Source organism: Dendrobates tinctorius, unplaced genomic scaffold (genome assembly GCF_039654945.1).
Source record: "Dendrobates tinctorius isolate UK_male_01 unplaced genomic scaffold, ASM3965494v1 ptg000111l, whole genome shotgun sequence".
Classification (NCBI taxonomy): Eukaryota; Metazoa; Chordata; class Amphibia; order Anura; family Dendrobatidae; genus Dendrobates; species Dendrobates tinctorius.
The window spans coordinates 33,505,001-33,520,863 of record NW_027361779.1 but is presented as its reverse complement, the minus strand read 5'-3'; the positions used below and the strand labels follow the sequence as shown (position 1 = coordinate 33,520,863).

General features: G+C 37.2%; 1 protein-coding gene across 2 annotated transcripts in view; it reads right to left on the bottom strand.

Moving 5' to 3' along the window:
• The window catches only part of TBX18 (T-box transcription factor 18), a 65,617-nt gene that overhangs the window by 47,625 nt on the left and 2,129 nt on the right, over positions 1-15,863 (bottom strand). For both annotated transcript variants that reach the window (XM_073589642.1, XM_073589641.1), the window contains exons 2-4: positions 14,332-14,512; positions 12,123-12,224; positions 4,510-4,681 (exon numbers count right to left, since the gene is read on the bottom strand). In XM_073589642.1, coding sequence (XP_073445743.1) covers positions 4,510-4,681; positions 12,123-12,224; positions 14,332-14,512 — 455 coding nt within the window. The remainder of the gene's footprint in view (positions 1-4,509; positions 4,682-12,122; positions 12,225-14,331; positions 14,513-15,863) is intronic.

The following is a 15,863-nucleotide window of genomic DNA, read 5'->3' as shown; positions in this document are numbered from 1 at the left end:
TATCGTTGTATTTTAAATGGGTAAAAAGGGGGTGATTTAGACTTTTTTTTATATTTTTGAAAACATCTTTTTCTTACTTTTCACCTGCTTCAATAGTCTCCTTAGGAGACTATGTTTAGCAGAAAGGATCATCTGCTATGAACGCCAGCTACAGCGTGTTATGAACAGTTGTTTTCAAAAAAGCATACAGCAAAAAACATTTGTAAGGCTACTTTCAGACTTGCGTTACCATGTGCAGCGCTTGGCCGCCGCTAAGCTCCGCCCCGGCCGTGCCCCTTATGGTCAACTCCTCCTATGATCGCATGATGCTGCATGCGATCAGTGTACCCTATATTTAGCGTTGGGTACGCTGGCCATGCACTGGTATGTTTTTGTGCCCTTTTTGCGCTGTGCCGATGTGCACCAAACGCACCTTGTTGCATTTTTGTGCGCTCGGCGCAGTGCAAAAAGGGCACATGCGCTGGCAAAAACATACCAGCGCACAGCCAGCGTACCCAACGCAAGATATAGGGTAAAATGATCGAATGCAGCGTCATGCGACCATAGGAGGAGCTGACCGGAGGGGGCGTGGCCAGGCGCAGAGCTTAGCGGTGGCCGAGCGCTGCGCCTGGTAGCGCAAGTCTGAAAGTAGCCTAAGTCTGCTCAAAATCTGATATTAAATAGAATATGTCCAAAACCGTTACAATCAATTAAATTCACTATAAGCCTTCTTTAGCAACTAAAAAAATGACCCCATTTGTTTTTAGTAAACAATCACATTGCAACTTGGATTTCCAATTTAGAAAAAATATAGCGAGGCAGTACCAAAAAATATTGTAATATGGCTGCAGAGCTCTTTTGAACATCTACCCTTTAAGTCCAATATAGTATACTGTATGTAGAAAAATAATCAGCACTCTTAATAATGTGAAAAAAGTGAGGGACTTTTCATTAGCCCATGTGGCAATGTTTCGGTTACATAACAAAACCTTTCTCTGCTATTGAAACAGTTATAGAACCGAAACGTTGCAAAATGGGCTAATCAAAAGTCCCTTACTTTTTTCACATTGTTAGGATTGCTGTTATATACAGTGGGTACAGAAAGCAATCAGACCCCTTTACATTTTTGATTGTTTCATTGCAGCCATTTGGTAAATTCAAAAAAGGTCTTTTTTTTCTCATTAATGTACACTCTGTATCCCATCTTGACTGAAAAAAAAACAGAAATGTAGAAATTTTTGCAAATTTATTTAAAAGGAAAAACTGAAATATCACATGGTCATAAGTATTCAGACCCTTTGCTCAGTATTGAGTAGAAGCACCCTTTTAAGCTAGTACAGCCATGAGTCTTCTTGGGAATGATGCAACAAGTTTTTCACACTTGGATTTGGGGATCCTCTGCCATTCTTCCTTCCAGATTCTCTCCAGTTCTGTCAGGTTGGATGATGAATGTTGGTGGACAGCCATTTTCAGGTCTCTTCAAAGATGCTCAATTGGGTTTAGGTCAGGGCTCTGGCTGAGCCAGTCAAGAATCGTCACCGAGTTGTTCTGAAGCTACTCCTTTGTTATTTTAGCTGTGTGCTTGGGATCATTGTCTTGTTGAAAGGTGAACATTCGGCCAACTCTGAGGGCCAGATCACTGTGGAAGAGGTGTTCATCCAGGATATCTCTGTACTTGGCCGCATTCATGTTTTCTTCAAATGCAACCAGTCATCCTGTCCCTGCAGCTGAAAAACACCCCCATAACATGATGCTGCCACCACCATGTTTCACTGTTGGAATTGTATTGGGCAAGTGATGAGCAGTGCCTGGTTTTCTCCACACATACTGCTTAGAATTATCATCAAAAAATTCTATCTTTGTCTCATAAGACCAGAGAATTTTATTTCTCATAGTCTGGGAGTCCTTCATGTGCTTTTTAGCAAACTTTATGCGGGCTTTCATATTTCTGGCACTGAGGAGAGGCTTTCGTGGGGCCACTCTGCCATAAAGGCCCGACTGGTGGAGGGCTGCAGTGATAGTTGACTTTGTGGAACTTTCTCCCATCTCCCTACTGCATCTGTGGAGCTCAGTCACAGTGATCTTGGGGTTCTTCTTTACCTCTCTCACCAAAGCTATTCTCCCACAATTGCTCAGTTTGGCTGGACGGCCAGGTCTAGGACGCCTTCTGGTAGTCCCAAACTTCTTCCATTTAAGGATTATGGAGGTCACTGTGCAGAAATTCTTTTGTAGCCTTGGCCAGATGTGTGCCTTCCACAATTCTGGCTCTGAACTCATTGGTCAGTTCCTTTGACCTCGTGATTCTCATTTGGTCTGACTTGCACTGTGAGCTGTGAGGTCTTATATAGACAGTTGTGTGCCTTCACAAATCAAGTTCTAGAAGTTTAGTTAAACACAGCTTGACTCCAATGAAGGAGTAGAACCATCTCAAGGAGGATCACAAGGAAATGGACAGCATTATACTTAAATATGAGTGTCTGAGCAAAGGGTCTTACTTATGACTATGTGATATTTCATTTGTTCTTTTTTAATAAATTTTGCAAAACTTTCTACATTTCTGTTCATTTTTTCAGTCAAGATGGGGTGCAGAGTGTACATTAATGAGAAAAAAATGAACTTTTTTGAATTTACCAAATGGCTGCAACGAAACAAAGAGTGAAAAATGTAAAGGAGTACCCACTCTGTATACAGTATACGTACAGTGAGGAAAATAAGTATTTGATACACTGACGATTTTTCAAGTTTTCCCACCCACAAAGAATGGAGAAGTCTATGATTTTTATCATAGGTACACTTCAACTGTGAGAGGCAGAATCTAAAAATATGATCCAGAAAATCAAAATGTATGAATTTTAAATAGAAAAGGATTAATCAGCTCACCCCAGCTAAGTGTCCCAGGAGGCACGGATCTGCAAAGAACCACTTGTAGAAATGAAGAGAGAAAATGATCCAGCTTCCAAGCTTGCAAAAATTTATTGGATTAGAAAATATTAATAGATTCCCATGAGTGTAGACGCAGCTACACGTTTTGAAGATTCATTGAGTTCTTTAGCAAAAGCTAAATCAAGCTGGATCATTTCCTCTCTTCATTTCTACAAATGAATTTTAAAAAACTGAATTGCATTTAATTGCTTGAAATAAGCATTTCACCACCTACCAACAAGCAAGGTTTCTGGCTCTCACAGACCTGTTAGTTTTTCTTTAAGAAGTCCTGCTACTCTGCACTCATTACCTGTATTAATTGCACCTGTCTGAACTTGTTACCTGTATAAAAGACACCTGTCCTTACACTCAATTAATCACACTGCAACCTCTCCACTGTGGCCAAGACCAAAGAGCTGTTTAAGGATACCAGGGACCAAATTGTAGACCTCAACATGGATGGGCTACAGAACAATAGACAAGCAGATTGGTGAGAAGGCAACAACTGTTGGCGCAATTATTAGAAACGTTTTTTTGAGATTCTGTCTCTCATAGTTGATACATAGATACTGTATATGTTAGAGATGAGCAAGCCACTTTGTGGAACACTGGACCACTGTCCAAATCAGTGTTCTCTGGCCATGGACAGGAGCTGTGTGAATTTCCTGACCCTCCGAGAAAACAGTGTTTGTGTTATGATTTGCCGTAATTCCACGTCATCAACTGTGCACTGCACATCGTGCATATGACCCAATGCCAGGCCGGCAAATCAAACGCTGCACCGATAAACCCTAGGTCAGAAAATTCACACAGCTTTTGCCCACAGAGAACACTGACCTGGACTATGGACCGTGGTTGTGCTCAGCCATAAGCACATATATATACCTCGTACATATATATAGTGCAACTTTCAAACTGCTCTTATCTATGATTCTGATTTTACCTATTAAGTCGAGTCTGTAGCTTGGATAGTCTATGGGACTTTTTTCGCTTCCATGTTTTCTGCTCTTATGTAAATCTACATACGGTATATATAAATATTCAGAAATCAACCACAATATAATCCCATATCAGAAAGCACGCAGCCTCAATGTTAGCCACCATAAATGTTGCTGCACTTATACATAGTCCCCATTATAGAAACAGATAATAATTTCAAGAGCCAGCATAAAATTACAATGCGTTGTCCCAGATTATAAACAGATACACATTAGTTCTCTTGTTGGCAAATTTAGTAAATACATCTTGGATTCATTTGCACAGTTATAAAAATAAGCCCAAAGAGCATTTAAACACATAGTTATATTTTCCTAAACTCTTTTATGGAATCTCGTAATTTCTTACAATGCAGAATATAAATAATTCACCAAATATGGAAAACAAACTTATTTTATCCTGAGCACTGGTTAGCGATGATCAATGTTTAAATGTTGCACTGTTTGTATAATGTAGAGAAGTTATCCTTATGGCGCTCATTGGCATGGAACCACCATTATCTATATCTCTCTACGGATCGTCCATCATGACTATAATCATAAAATACATAGAAATCTCTCCATGTAAAGCAGCAGAGAAACAACAAAATCATTTCTTGGCGCTCATACTCACATGGCCTTGGTCATCCAGCTCATTATTGGTAAGCTTTAACTTATCAAAACTAATGACTTGTCTCATCCATGTCTCTCCGGATGCTGGCGAATCTGGATGGATATAAACCCGTGGAGGAACTGGAGAGTCTGCATTGCCCGCAACCATCCATTTGGAACTGTGGTAAACATAGCTGAAGAAATATGTAAGAAACTGAATTTAGTCAATGACACTATTCTACACAGAATAATGAGCTTAAGGGGTATTCCCATCTCCAAGATCCTATCCCAATAAGTAGTAGGTGTAGTAATAATAATATTAGCAAATACCTCCAATTAGAAATGTAGTATAGTTTTTCTGATTTGCTATGTCTCTTTCTTCATTTTTAGGCATTGCAGGACCTTAGGCATCTATGGTTACGACCAATGATAAAGTGATAATTTGTTAGCTAGTTGCTAGTGGTCGTACCCATGGATACCTAAGGTCCTGCAATACCTGCACTTGAGGAAAAAGACCTAAAGAATCAGAAAAACTATACTACAGTTCTAATTGGAGGTATTTGATAATATTATTATTACTATTACACCTACTACATACTGGGATAGGATCTTGGAGATGGGAATACCTCTTTAATGACAGCAACTTAAAGGAGTCTCTCTGGTACATATTTTTGGATCAAAAAGGGGGAAAATTCTAAACATTGGAAAAAGATCCTCCTCTCCCTTGTGCCACAATCTGATAATTATGTGCAAGAAGTCTAAGGCCACAATTATGTTAATATTTTGTTATCTTTGCAAATCTATAAAAAGTTATGCACAGAAGTTCTCGTAAAACTGGCGTAATTTTTGCGTCAGTCTTCCGGTATGTACACAGTTTCACAAATTCAAACTTTTTCGCTCAACAATTGTCCTAGATTTATTGAAAAAAATGACAATTTAATTCTTTTTATTGTTATTTCTCCAGTCACTGACCGAAAAAATGACAGGCAAATCCTGCAATAATTAGTCACATACGGACACAAGTAGACCGACGTGCACTAGCAAACTAAGGCATCATCCCTTAGAAGTGAGCGCTCTACCACGACACATTGTATATTCTTCAAAAACAAGATGTGAAAGGAGTTTTAGGCTAGGGCTAGAAACCACATGTATTGCTTAACATGAAGATTGTGTGTCGCATCACAACGTCACACCTAATATTTGTCACCACCTATGTACTTCAACAACGTGTCTGAAACACAAAATGTCGCTCTACAATGTTGAAGACAAGTCGAAGCCAAGTTGCAGGATTGTTTTTAGTTGCAAAATTTATCTGAGAATTGCTGTCAAAAAACTAAAATCATCTTCTAAGCCTAAGCCTTGGGGAACGCTCAGACCATAGTTTCGGCCTGAGTGCGATTAGTCAGAGCATCGGATCACACTCGGACCAATGTTATTCATTCAGGTCAAGAACATGTCCGATTTTTCCCTTGGCCAAGTCTAAGTCCATGAACAAAATGGGATCACACTCAAATGACAATCTTGGACTGACAGAATGGAGGAGATGGGGATTTTTCTTTATTTTTCAAACTCTGATGAGCGTGCGATTAGCATAATTGGACCGATCTCAGATGGAGTACATAAAGTTGTGTGACCCTAGCCAAAGAGTCAAGCAACACACTGACCAATGTAAATCATTAGGGTTGTTCAAAAAGCAATTTTTTTCACGAGATCCGAGGGTCCGTATGGAAAAAAAATCACAGCATACACTATTCTCTTCCGAATCTCAGATATGACTCGCCCATTCAAGTCTATGGGGGAATTAAACATATTGGATCCCATACAAATCATCTGTATAGCATCCGATTTTTATGGATACATTATCATGTAAACTGCATTTGATCATGTACATTTTAAATTGTATAGAAATGGATGCCACACAGATTTCACACGAACGTAAAATATGGATGAAAATCAGACAATCTTTCAAATACTCGTCTGACCCCGGCCTTAATGAGATTCATCAATAGATTCATAATGTTATATCAAAAAATATTTACTAGTAAGAACCAAAGGGTAAAATGCCTAAGGTGAATGGAATGCAGATTGCACAACTGATAGGAAACAAAGGAAACTGGCATGCAGTTTTAATCCCATAAAAATTAATGAATTGGATCTGTGAAAGTGCTGGTTTTTACCAAAACGTGTAAAGAAAATGCTGCTGTGAACGCAGCCTGGGGCCTGACAGAAATGGATTCAAGACTGAGAAATCTTAACGTATTTTCTGCTTTTTTATGCATTTAAGTCTTTGATTATAAATAGCTGCGATCTCATGCAACATACTAATAAATACTAATAAGTCTGATTATGAATAGCTGCGATCTCATGCTACATACTAATAAATACTAATAAGTCTGTGATTATGAATAGCTGCGATCTCATGCTACATACTAATAAATACTAATAAGTCTGATTATGAATAGGTGCGATCTCACGCTACATACTAATAAATACTAATAAGTCTGATTATGAATAGCTGCGATCTCATGCTACATACTAATAAATACTAATAAGTCTGATTATGAATAGCTGCGATCTCATGCTACATACTAATAAATACTAATAAGTCTGATTATGAATAGCTGCGATCTCAAGCTACATACTAATAAATACTAATAAGTCTGAATATAAATAGCTGTGATCTCATGCTACATACTAATAAATACTAATAAGTCTGATTATAAATAGCTGCGATCTCATGCTGCATACTAATAAATACTAATAAGTCTGATTATAAATAACTGCGATCTCATGCTACATACTAATAAATACTAATAAGTCTGATTATAAATAGCTGCGATCCCATGCTACATACTAATAAATACTAATAAGTCTGTGATTATGAATAGCTGCGATCTCATGCTACATACTAATAAATACTAATAAGTCTGATTATAAATAGCTGCGATCTCACGCTACATACTAATAAATACTAATAAGTCTGATTATGAATAGCTGCGATCTCACGCTACATACTAATAAATACTAATAAGTCTTATTATGAACAGCTGTGATCTCACGCTACATACTAATAAATACTAATAAGTCTGATTATGAATAGCTGCGATCTCACGCTACATACTAATAAATACTAATAAGTCTGATTATGAATAGCTGCGATCTCACGCTACATACTAATACTAATAAGTCTGATTATGAACAGCTGCGATCTCATGCTACATACTAATAAATACTAATAAGTCTGATTATGAATAGCTGCGATCTCATGCTACATACTAATAAATACTAATAAGTCTGATTATGAAAAGCTGCGATCTCATGCTACATACCAATAAATACTAATAAGTCTGATTATGAATAGCTGCGATCTCATGCTACATACTAATAAATACTAATAAGTCTGATTATGAATAGCTGCGATCTCATGCTATATACTAATAAATACTAATAAGTCTGATTATAAATAGCTGCGATCTCATGCTACATACTAATAAATACTAATAAGTCTGATTATGAATAGCTGCGATCTCATGCTACATACTAATAAATACTAATAAGTCTGATTATGAATAGCTGCGATCTCATGCTACATACTAATAAATACTAATAAGTCTGATTATGAATAGCTGGGATCTCATGCTACATACTAATAAATACTAATAAGTCTGATTATGAATAGCTGCGATCTCAAGCTACATACTAATAAATACTAATAAGTCTGAATATAAATAGCTGCGATCTCATGCTACATACTAATAAATACTAATAAGTCTGATTATAAATAGCTGCGATCTCATGCTACATACTAATAAATACTAATAAGTTTGATTATGAATAGCTGCGATCTCATGCTACATACTAATAAATACTAATAAGTCTGATTATGACTAGCTGCGATCTCATGCTACATACTAATAAATACTAATAAGTCTGATTATAAATAGCTGCGATCTCATGCTACATACTAATAAATACTAATGTCTGAATATAAATAGCTGCGATCTCATGCTACATACTAATAAATACTAATAAGTCTGATTATAAATACCTGCGATCTCATGCTACATACTAATAAATACTAATAAGTCTGATTATGAATAGCTGCGATCTCATGCTACATACTAATAAATACGAATAAGTCTGATTATGAATAGCTGCGATCTCATGCTACATACTAATAAATACTAATAAGTCTGTTTATAAATAGCTGCGATCTCATGCTACATACTAATAAATACTAATAAGTCTGATTATAAATAGCTGCGATCTCATGCTACATACTAATAAATACTAACAAGTCTGATTATAAATAGCTGCGATCTCATGCTACATACTAATAAATACTAATAAGTCTGATTATGAATAGCTGCGATCTCATGCTACATACTAATAAATACTAATAAGTCTGATTATAAATAGCTGCGATCTCATGCTATATACTAATAAATACTAATAAGTCGATTATAAATAGCTGCGACCTCATGCTACATACTAATAAATACTAATAAGTCTGATTATAAATAGCTGCGATCTCATGCTACATACTAATAAATACTAATAAGTCTGATTATAAATAGCTGCGATCTCATGCTACATACTAATAAATACTAATAAGTCTGAATATAAATAGCTGTGATCTCATGCTACATACTAATAAATACTAATAAGTCTGATTATAAATAGCTGCGATCTCATGCTACATACTAATAAATACTAATAAGTCTGATTATAAATAGCTGCGATCTCATGCCACATACTAATAAATACTAATAAGTCTGATTATAAATAGCTGCAATCTCATGCTACATACTAATAAATACTAAGAAGTCTGATTATAAATAGCTGCGATCTCATGCTACATACTAGTAAATACTAATAAGTCTGAATATAAATAGCTGTGATCTCATGCTACATACTAATAAATACTAATAAGTCTGATTATAAATAGCTGCGATCTCATGCTACATACTAATAAATACTAATAAGTCTGAATATAAATAGCTGTGATCTCATGCTACATACTAATAAATACTAATAAGTCTGTGATTATGAATAGCTGCGATCTCATGCTACATACTAATAAATACTAATAAGTCTGATTATAAATAGCTGCGATCTCATGCTACATACTAATAAATACTAAAGTCTGAATATAAATAGCTGTGATCTCATGCTACATACTAATAAATACTAATAAGTCTGATTATAAATAGCTGCGATCTCATGCTACATACTAATAAATACTAATAGAACTTGCTCAGGTGCAATTTCCAAATCATATTAAAAACGAGGGACCAAACATAGAACATTTTTCTTATGTTGATATTTTTGTACACTGGGTATGATTTAGCTCAGAAAATGTTTAAAAAGCAAGTAAATAACAGGATCCTATTCCCAGGCATTAAAAGGCAAAGACAGATCTGCTACATAATGGCTGAGATCTGCAACTATATTTTACTATATCATTTTGCATCAGGAATGTTATATATAGGCAAAAAATGCTACAAGGTTCTGTTTAGTGAAATAAGAACAAAATATAATATACAGATTGTAGCTTAGCTTGTGTGATTGCATTCATTCTGAGATCTTCATGAAAAAAGTAACACTCTATTGTGCTAAGATGAGAGACATCAAACATTTATACTTGTATGTACATTGCCTAAATATTACTCACTGCAAAATGATTCTACTAGCAAAATATCTAATATCTAACAACAAGTCATCCTATCTATCTATATAATATATATCTATCCCTAACTGTATCAGTCTGTCTATATGATCACACATCTGCCTCATAACTATGTCTCTTCCTCTCCCTCAATCTATCCATCTTTACTTCATAATTATTATTTATTTGCCTATCTTGTCATCTATCAGTTATCTATCTGTCTGTCTATCTATCCATCTATTTATCTATCCATCTATCTATCTATCTATCTATCTAATTATTCATCTATCTATCTGTCTATTTATCCAACTATTTACCTATCTATCTGTCTATCTATCCATCTATTTATCTATCCATCTATCTATCAATCTATTTATCTATCTATCTAATTATTCATCTATCTATCTGTCTATTTATCAAACTATTTATCTATCTGTCTATCCATCTATTTATCTATCTATCTATCTAATTATTCATCTATCTGTCTATTTATCCAAATATTTACCTATCTAATTATCCATCTATTAATCTATGTATCTGCCTAGCTATCTCATATCTATCTATTAATATATTTATCTAGCTATCATATCTATAATTTATCTATTTATTTCTCTATCTATCATCTGTCTATCTCATTATCCATCTATCTATTAATCTATCTATTAATATATTTATCTATCACATCCATAATCTATCTACAGTATATAATATCTATCTATCATCTATCTATATATTATCTATTTATCTGGCTTGAGAAAGGTTCAGTGTGAGCCGAAACGTTGCCACACCATGTAGGTTTGAAATAAATCACATTTTTTCATCTAAGTCTATGGAGTGCTGCCTTCATTTTTTCCTCTATCTGTCTATATATCTATCTATTATGTATCATCTGTCTATTTATCTTTGAATATATTTATCTACCATATCTATAATCTATCTCATACTTATCTATTTATCTATCATCAATCCCTTATGCATCTCCCTACCTCTCACTTTATTATATAGCCATCTATCTATCCCGTATGGATCTATCTGGAAAATAAACATCAGTAAATCATTAACGTTATACATGAGCTAAAAAACATACACACAGGGACATCAGAAGAGGAGCTGCGGCATTCCTTCCCGCAGGGATTTCCACGGAGGATATCGTTACCTGCTCTACCTAGATTATACCCACGCGTGGGACCCACTGACTCCTCAGATCCGGCAGGGTTCATTCATTCTGCCGCCGCACACGCTGCACCCGATCCTCCAATAACCGCAAATAACCGCAACCTCCTGTCTACAGGAAACGCCACTGCAGTAATGACTGATCTGTTCGCTATGTGATCCAATCAGGGGCTCTAAGAAATGTGCGGTGTGCACAAGGACATTGTGTAGCAATGTGCTCAGGCTGCAACGATCGTGCTGGAGAACCGCTCGTATCTGTAGACGAGAGCTCAGCCAGGAGCCGCATCCAGAGAAACGCAGCTACTCAGAGGACAGCAGTGTGAATATCTGACACTATGCCAAGAGAGAAGAAGAATCGTTCATAATTGCACACTTAGGTTATAGAAATTACTGAAACAAATAAGACCCTCCGAGAGCGAAGTCACAGTGTGTATATATCTATATCTATCTATATATATATATCTATCTATCTATGTATATATATATATATATATATATATTAAAACGAATAAGTCCTCCTGAGATACAATCACACATATATATATATATCATTTAAATCAATGAAATCCTACAACAAATAAGACCCTCCGAGAGCTAAGTCACAGTGTTATATATGATATATATATATGTACAGTAAAACGAATAAGTCCTCCTGAGATACAGACACACCTATATATATATATATATATATCAATGAATCCCTACAACAAATCAGCCCTGTGAGAGCCCAGCCACAATGGTATGACTACTTGGCCATCTAACAGTTGTCACATTGAGAATAGCTTTATAATTACCGATATCTCTTATTGTCCACTGGCACTATGTCCATGACTATATAGTATTGCTGATGAGGGTCTAGCCCAGAAATCTTCACCCTCATTGCTGGAAACATCCGCCTATGAAATAAATACATGGCAATAATAAATGTAAAATAATGAAATGAATACAGAAATAAGCCAACTAATGATGAATGAATAAATGAATAATCTGAATAAAACTAATCTTTATGGGATGTCTCTTGTTTCTGAATCTAGTGTAGGATAATCCAGAGGAGAGTGTAGGGTGCTGCTGGCTATTCCAGTGTGTTCCTAGGTGTGTGGAGGATTTATGAGGACACAGTGTCCAGTGTGAGCCCCCAGTGTATGGCAGACACCGCACAGCACACTGACAGCCAAGAAAGTGTCCTCCAGATATTTCCCCCTGTGCACCTGTAGAACATAGAGGTTTGGCTGAGGCTCCCCTGGATAAACAGAGCATTGTACAACACAGGGAAATACTGGAGCCTGGAGCAGATGGATTTCATCAGATATGTTTGTGCAATATTTAATAAGCTGAGTTCCTTGTATAATATCCAGTTTTCTTGTACATCTGTCTTTGAACCGTGTCTTTTTTAGAAGAAGACCCAATTCGTGGAGCTGCTCTAATGAGCCCTGCACAGGCTGCTGCTCCAGCTCTCCACTGCTGCTCCAGCTCTCCCATCTGCAGTCACTTCATCATCCTGGAAGCTTCAGTTTAGGTGCTGGGAACCCATCATGCTGTCCTCCTTTTAATAGGGAAATCTAGCCATGTCAGCCTTCCCTAGTGGGCTCAGCCAAGCTACAGAAATCATTGGATTCAATACTACACCAAAATGTTTATTGCAGCCATGTGTCTTATTAGCATACAATGTTACATGAGGCGGGTTACTCAGTAAAAAACGGCTTTGGGGCTTAGTCTGTTCCCCAAAATATGCTAAATATGGTTTATATATATATATATATATATATATATATATATATATGTAATGTATTTCTAAAAATAAATAAATGATTTAGATATTCTATATATATATATATATATATATATATATATATATATATATATATATATTTATTACAACTTCAACCTATGGGATATGGGATGACATTAGTGTAAATATTCACTGTATAAAATAATTATAAAATAGCAGCCACTTGTGCAGGTTCTTTCCTGCACATTCCCTGGCACCTGTGGTGGTCTCCCAGTCCCTCAGTGATATATATGGAGAGCCCTGGCTGGAGGACTCATATAAACCCTCCCATGAACCTGGATCCTGGACTGATAGAGACATATTTCACTGTAATCCTGGGTTACTCTCTCATTACTGGCTGGAGATCAGAACTGAGGTTTTCAAGGCAAAGTCCTCTCCTCGGCTCCAGGTGAATATCCCATAATGTGTGTGTGAGCATTTATGGGTTCAGGTTTTGGTGAAGGCTGCAAACTGTGTAATGGCAGAGGTGATTTACAGTGTGTGGTGTTTCTCCAGCAAACACATCATGGTGGAAACATCCAGAGTGAGATGAGAGAACCCTGTCCAGTGGGAGGAGGTCACTGGCCTCCAGAAGCAGCTCCATGAAGGAGAACTGCAAACTTGGCTCATCTCAAGGCACAAACATCCTCAACAAGAAAGTCACAGCAATAGTCTATCTATCTATTATCTATCTATCCCATATCTATCTATCTATCTATTATCTATCTATCTATACCTCTATATCTATCTATCCCATATATATCTATCTATCTATTATTTATCTATTATCTATCTATCCCATATCTATCTATCTATCTATCTATTATCTATCTATCTATACCTCTATATCTATCTATTATCTATCTATCTATACCTCTATATCTATCTATCCCATATATATCTATCTATCTATTATTTATCTATTATCTATCTATCTATACCTCTATATCTATCTATTATCTATCTATCTATACCTCTATATCTATCTATCCCATATATATCTATCTATCTATTATTTATCTATTATCTATCTATCTATACCTCTATATCTATCTATCCCATATTTATCTATTATCTATCTATCCCATATCTATCTATATATCCATATCTCTCTATCTATCGATCTCATATCTATCCATATCTATCTAGCAGAACATGTTGCTCTGTCCATAGTGTAGGTACCGGTGATATAAGGGGGGGGGGGGGGGGGGCAGACATTTCGGAACCTTCCTCACCTCCCGGCCTTGGTGATGATCATTTCTGTCCCGATCTCATGAAAGCGCTTCCATAGCTCTGCTCCCTGAAGATCCACGCGAACGGCAGAGGAAGATGTTCCCAGTGGGGCAGGAGAAGTCAGGGGGGTACTACAAGTGCCAGCTGTTGCCTTCACTCCGCCATAGCCGTCGTCGCCGGGTGCTGCGGGGCCACACACTGGAGTCAGCTCAGCACCACTCATCATCATCATCATCATCATCATCATCATCATATACCCAGAAACCCCATCATCACCAGTGACTGCACATTTCTACCCCGATCCCCAATTACAGCCCGGATCGGGACTTTTCATCCTTATAACAAATTCTACATTGCTACATAATTCATTAAAAACAATTAAACGATTCCCCTAAAGAACAAAACATAATACATGACTTATAACACGGCCAAAACAAGTGGGCCAAATAACAACACCGAGAAGAAAAGTGCGAGAAGAGAACGATCGCGGCCGAAGCCAGGCGACCTCAGCCCTCCGCCCGGTGCTTCTAGAGCTCTCTTCTATATAGTGGTGACACAAACTGGGGGAAGTGAAGCAGAAAATGGCCCCGGGGTCAGGAATGAGCCTGGCTCCAGAGCCATATTGTGCGATACATAGGACACACTGCACACTTCTGTATGGCCGGAGCACAGGGCTACAGCGAGTGATCGGTCCTAATAAGCGGCTCCGGGGAGATGGCGGCAGCGGCACTATTCCCCGGGACCAATTCCCAGAAGAACAAAATCACTATTCCGTCAGCCCCTAACGCCATGCAGCCCCCTCTAGAATATCCGCAGTCCTCTCACAGAGCCGCACTACTGAGCCCGGGACACTGTCCCCTGCCCCCCATCTGCTGCAGGTCCAGCGCCTGATATAGCGCCATCATCTGCTGTAAGGGGCGCCGTGCGATCCGCACACAGGGCAAGTATGAGTGTGAACTGCGGCCAACTGAGTGTGAACTGCGGCCAACGTCACTTACACGGAAACGTGAACATGACGAGTGTCTAGGGGAGCTAAGAGCCCCACAGCATAATCCACGGTATAACCCACAGCATAACCCACAGCATAACCCACGGTATAACCCACGCTATAACCCACAGCATAACCCACGGCATAAACCACGGTATAACCCAGGGTATCACTGCTCAGGCCTGGCCGCCTGCCTCGGTTATATCGGACCCTTCTGCTTTATATTGTTCTTACATAATTGGCTAATGACTAACAGCAAATGCGGTAATTATTGTAAATTGAAGCATTATTATGTCTTAAGCTGAGGTACACGTGCATATATATATATATACCTATACATAGACACACACACACATATATATATATATACATACACACAAACACACATTTTTATATAAATATATACGCACATAGATATATATAGACGCATTAATACACAAAAACTTGTACACACACTCATCCACATATTGATATGTAATATACATACACTATAGTATTTATCTATCCATATACGCACAGATATATATATATGTATAAACATGTATA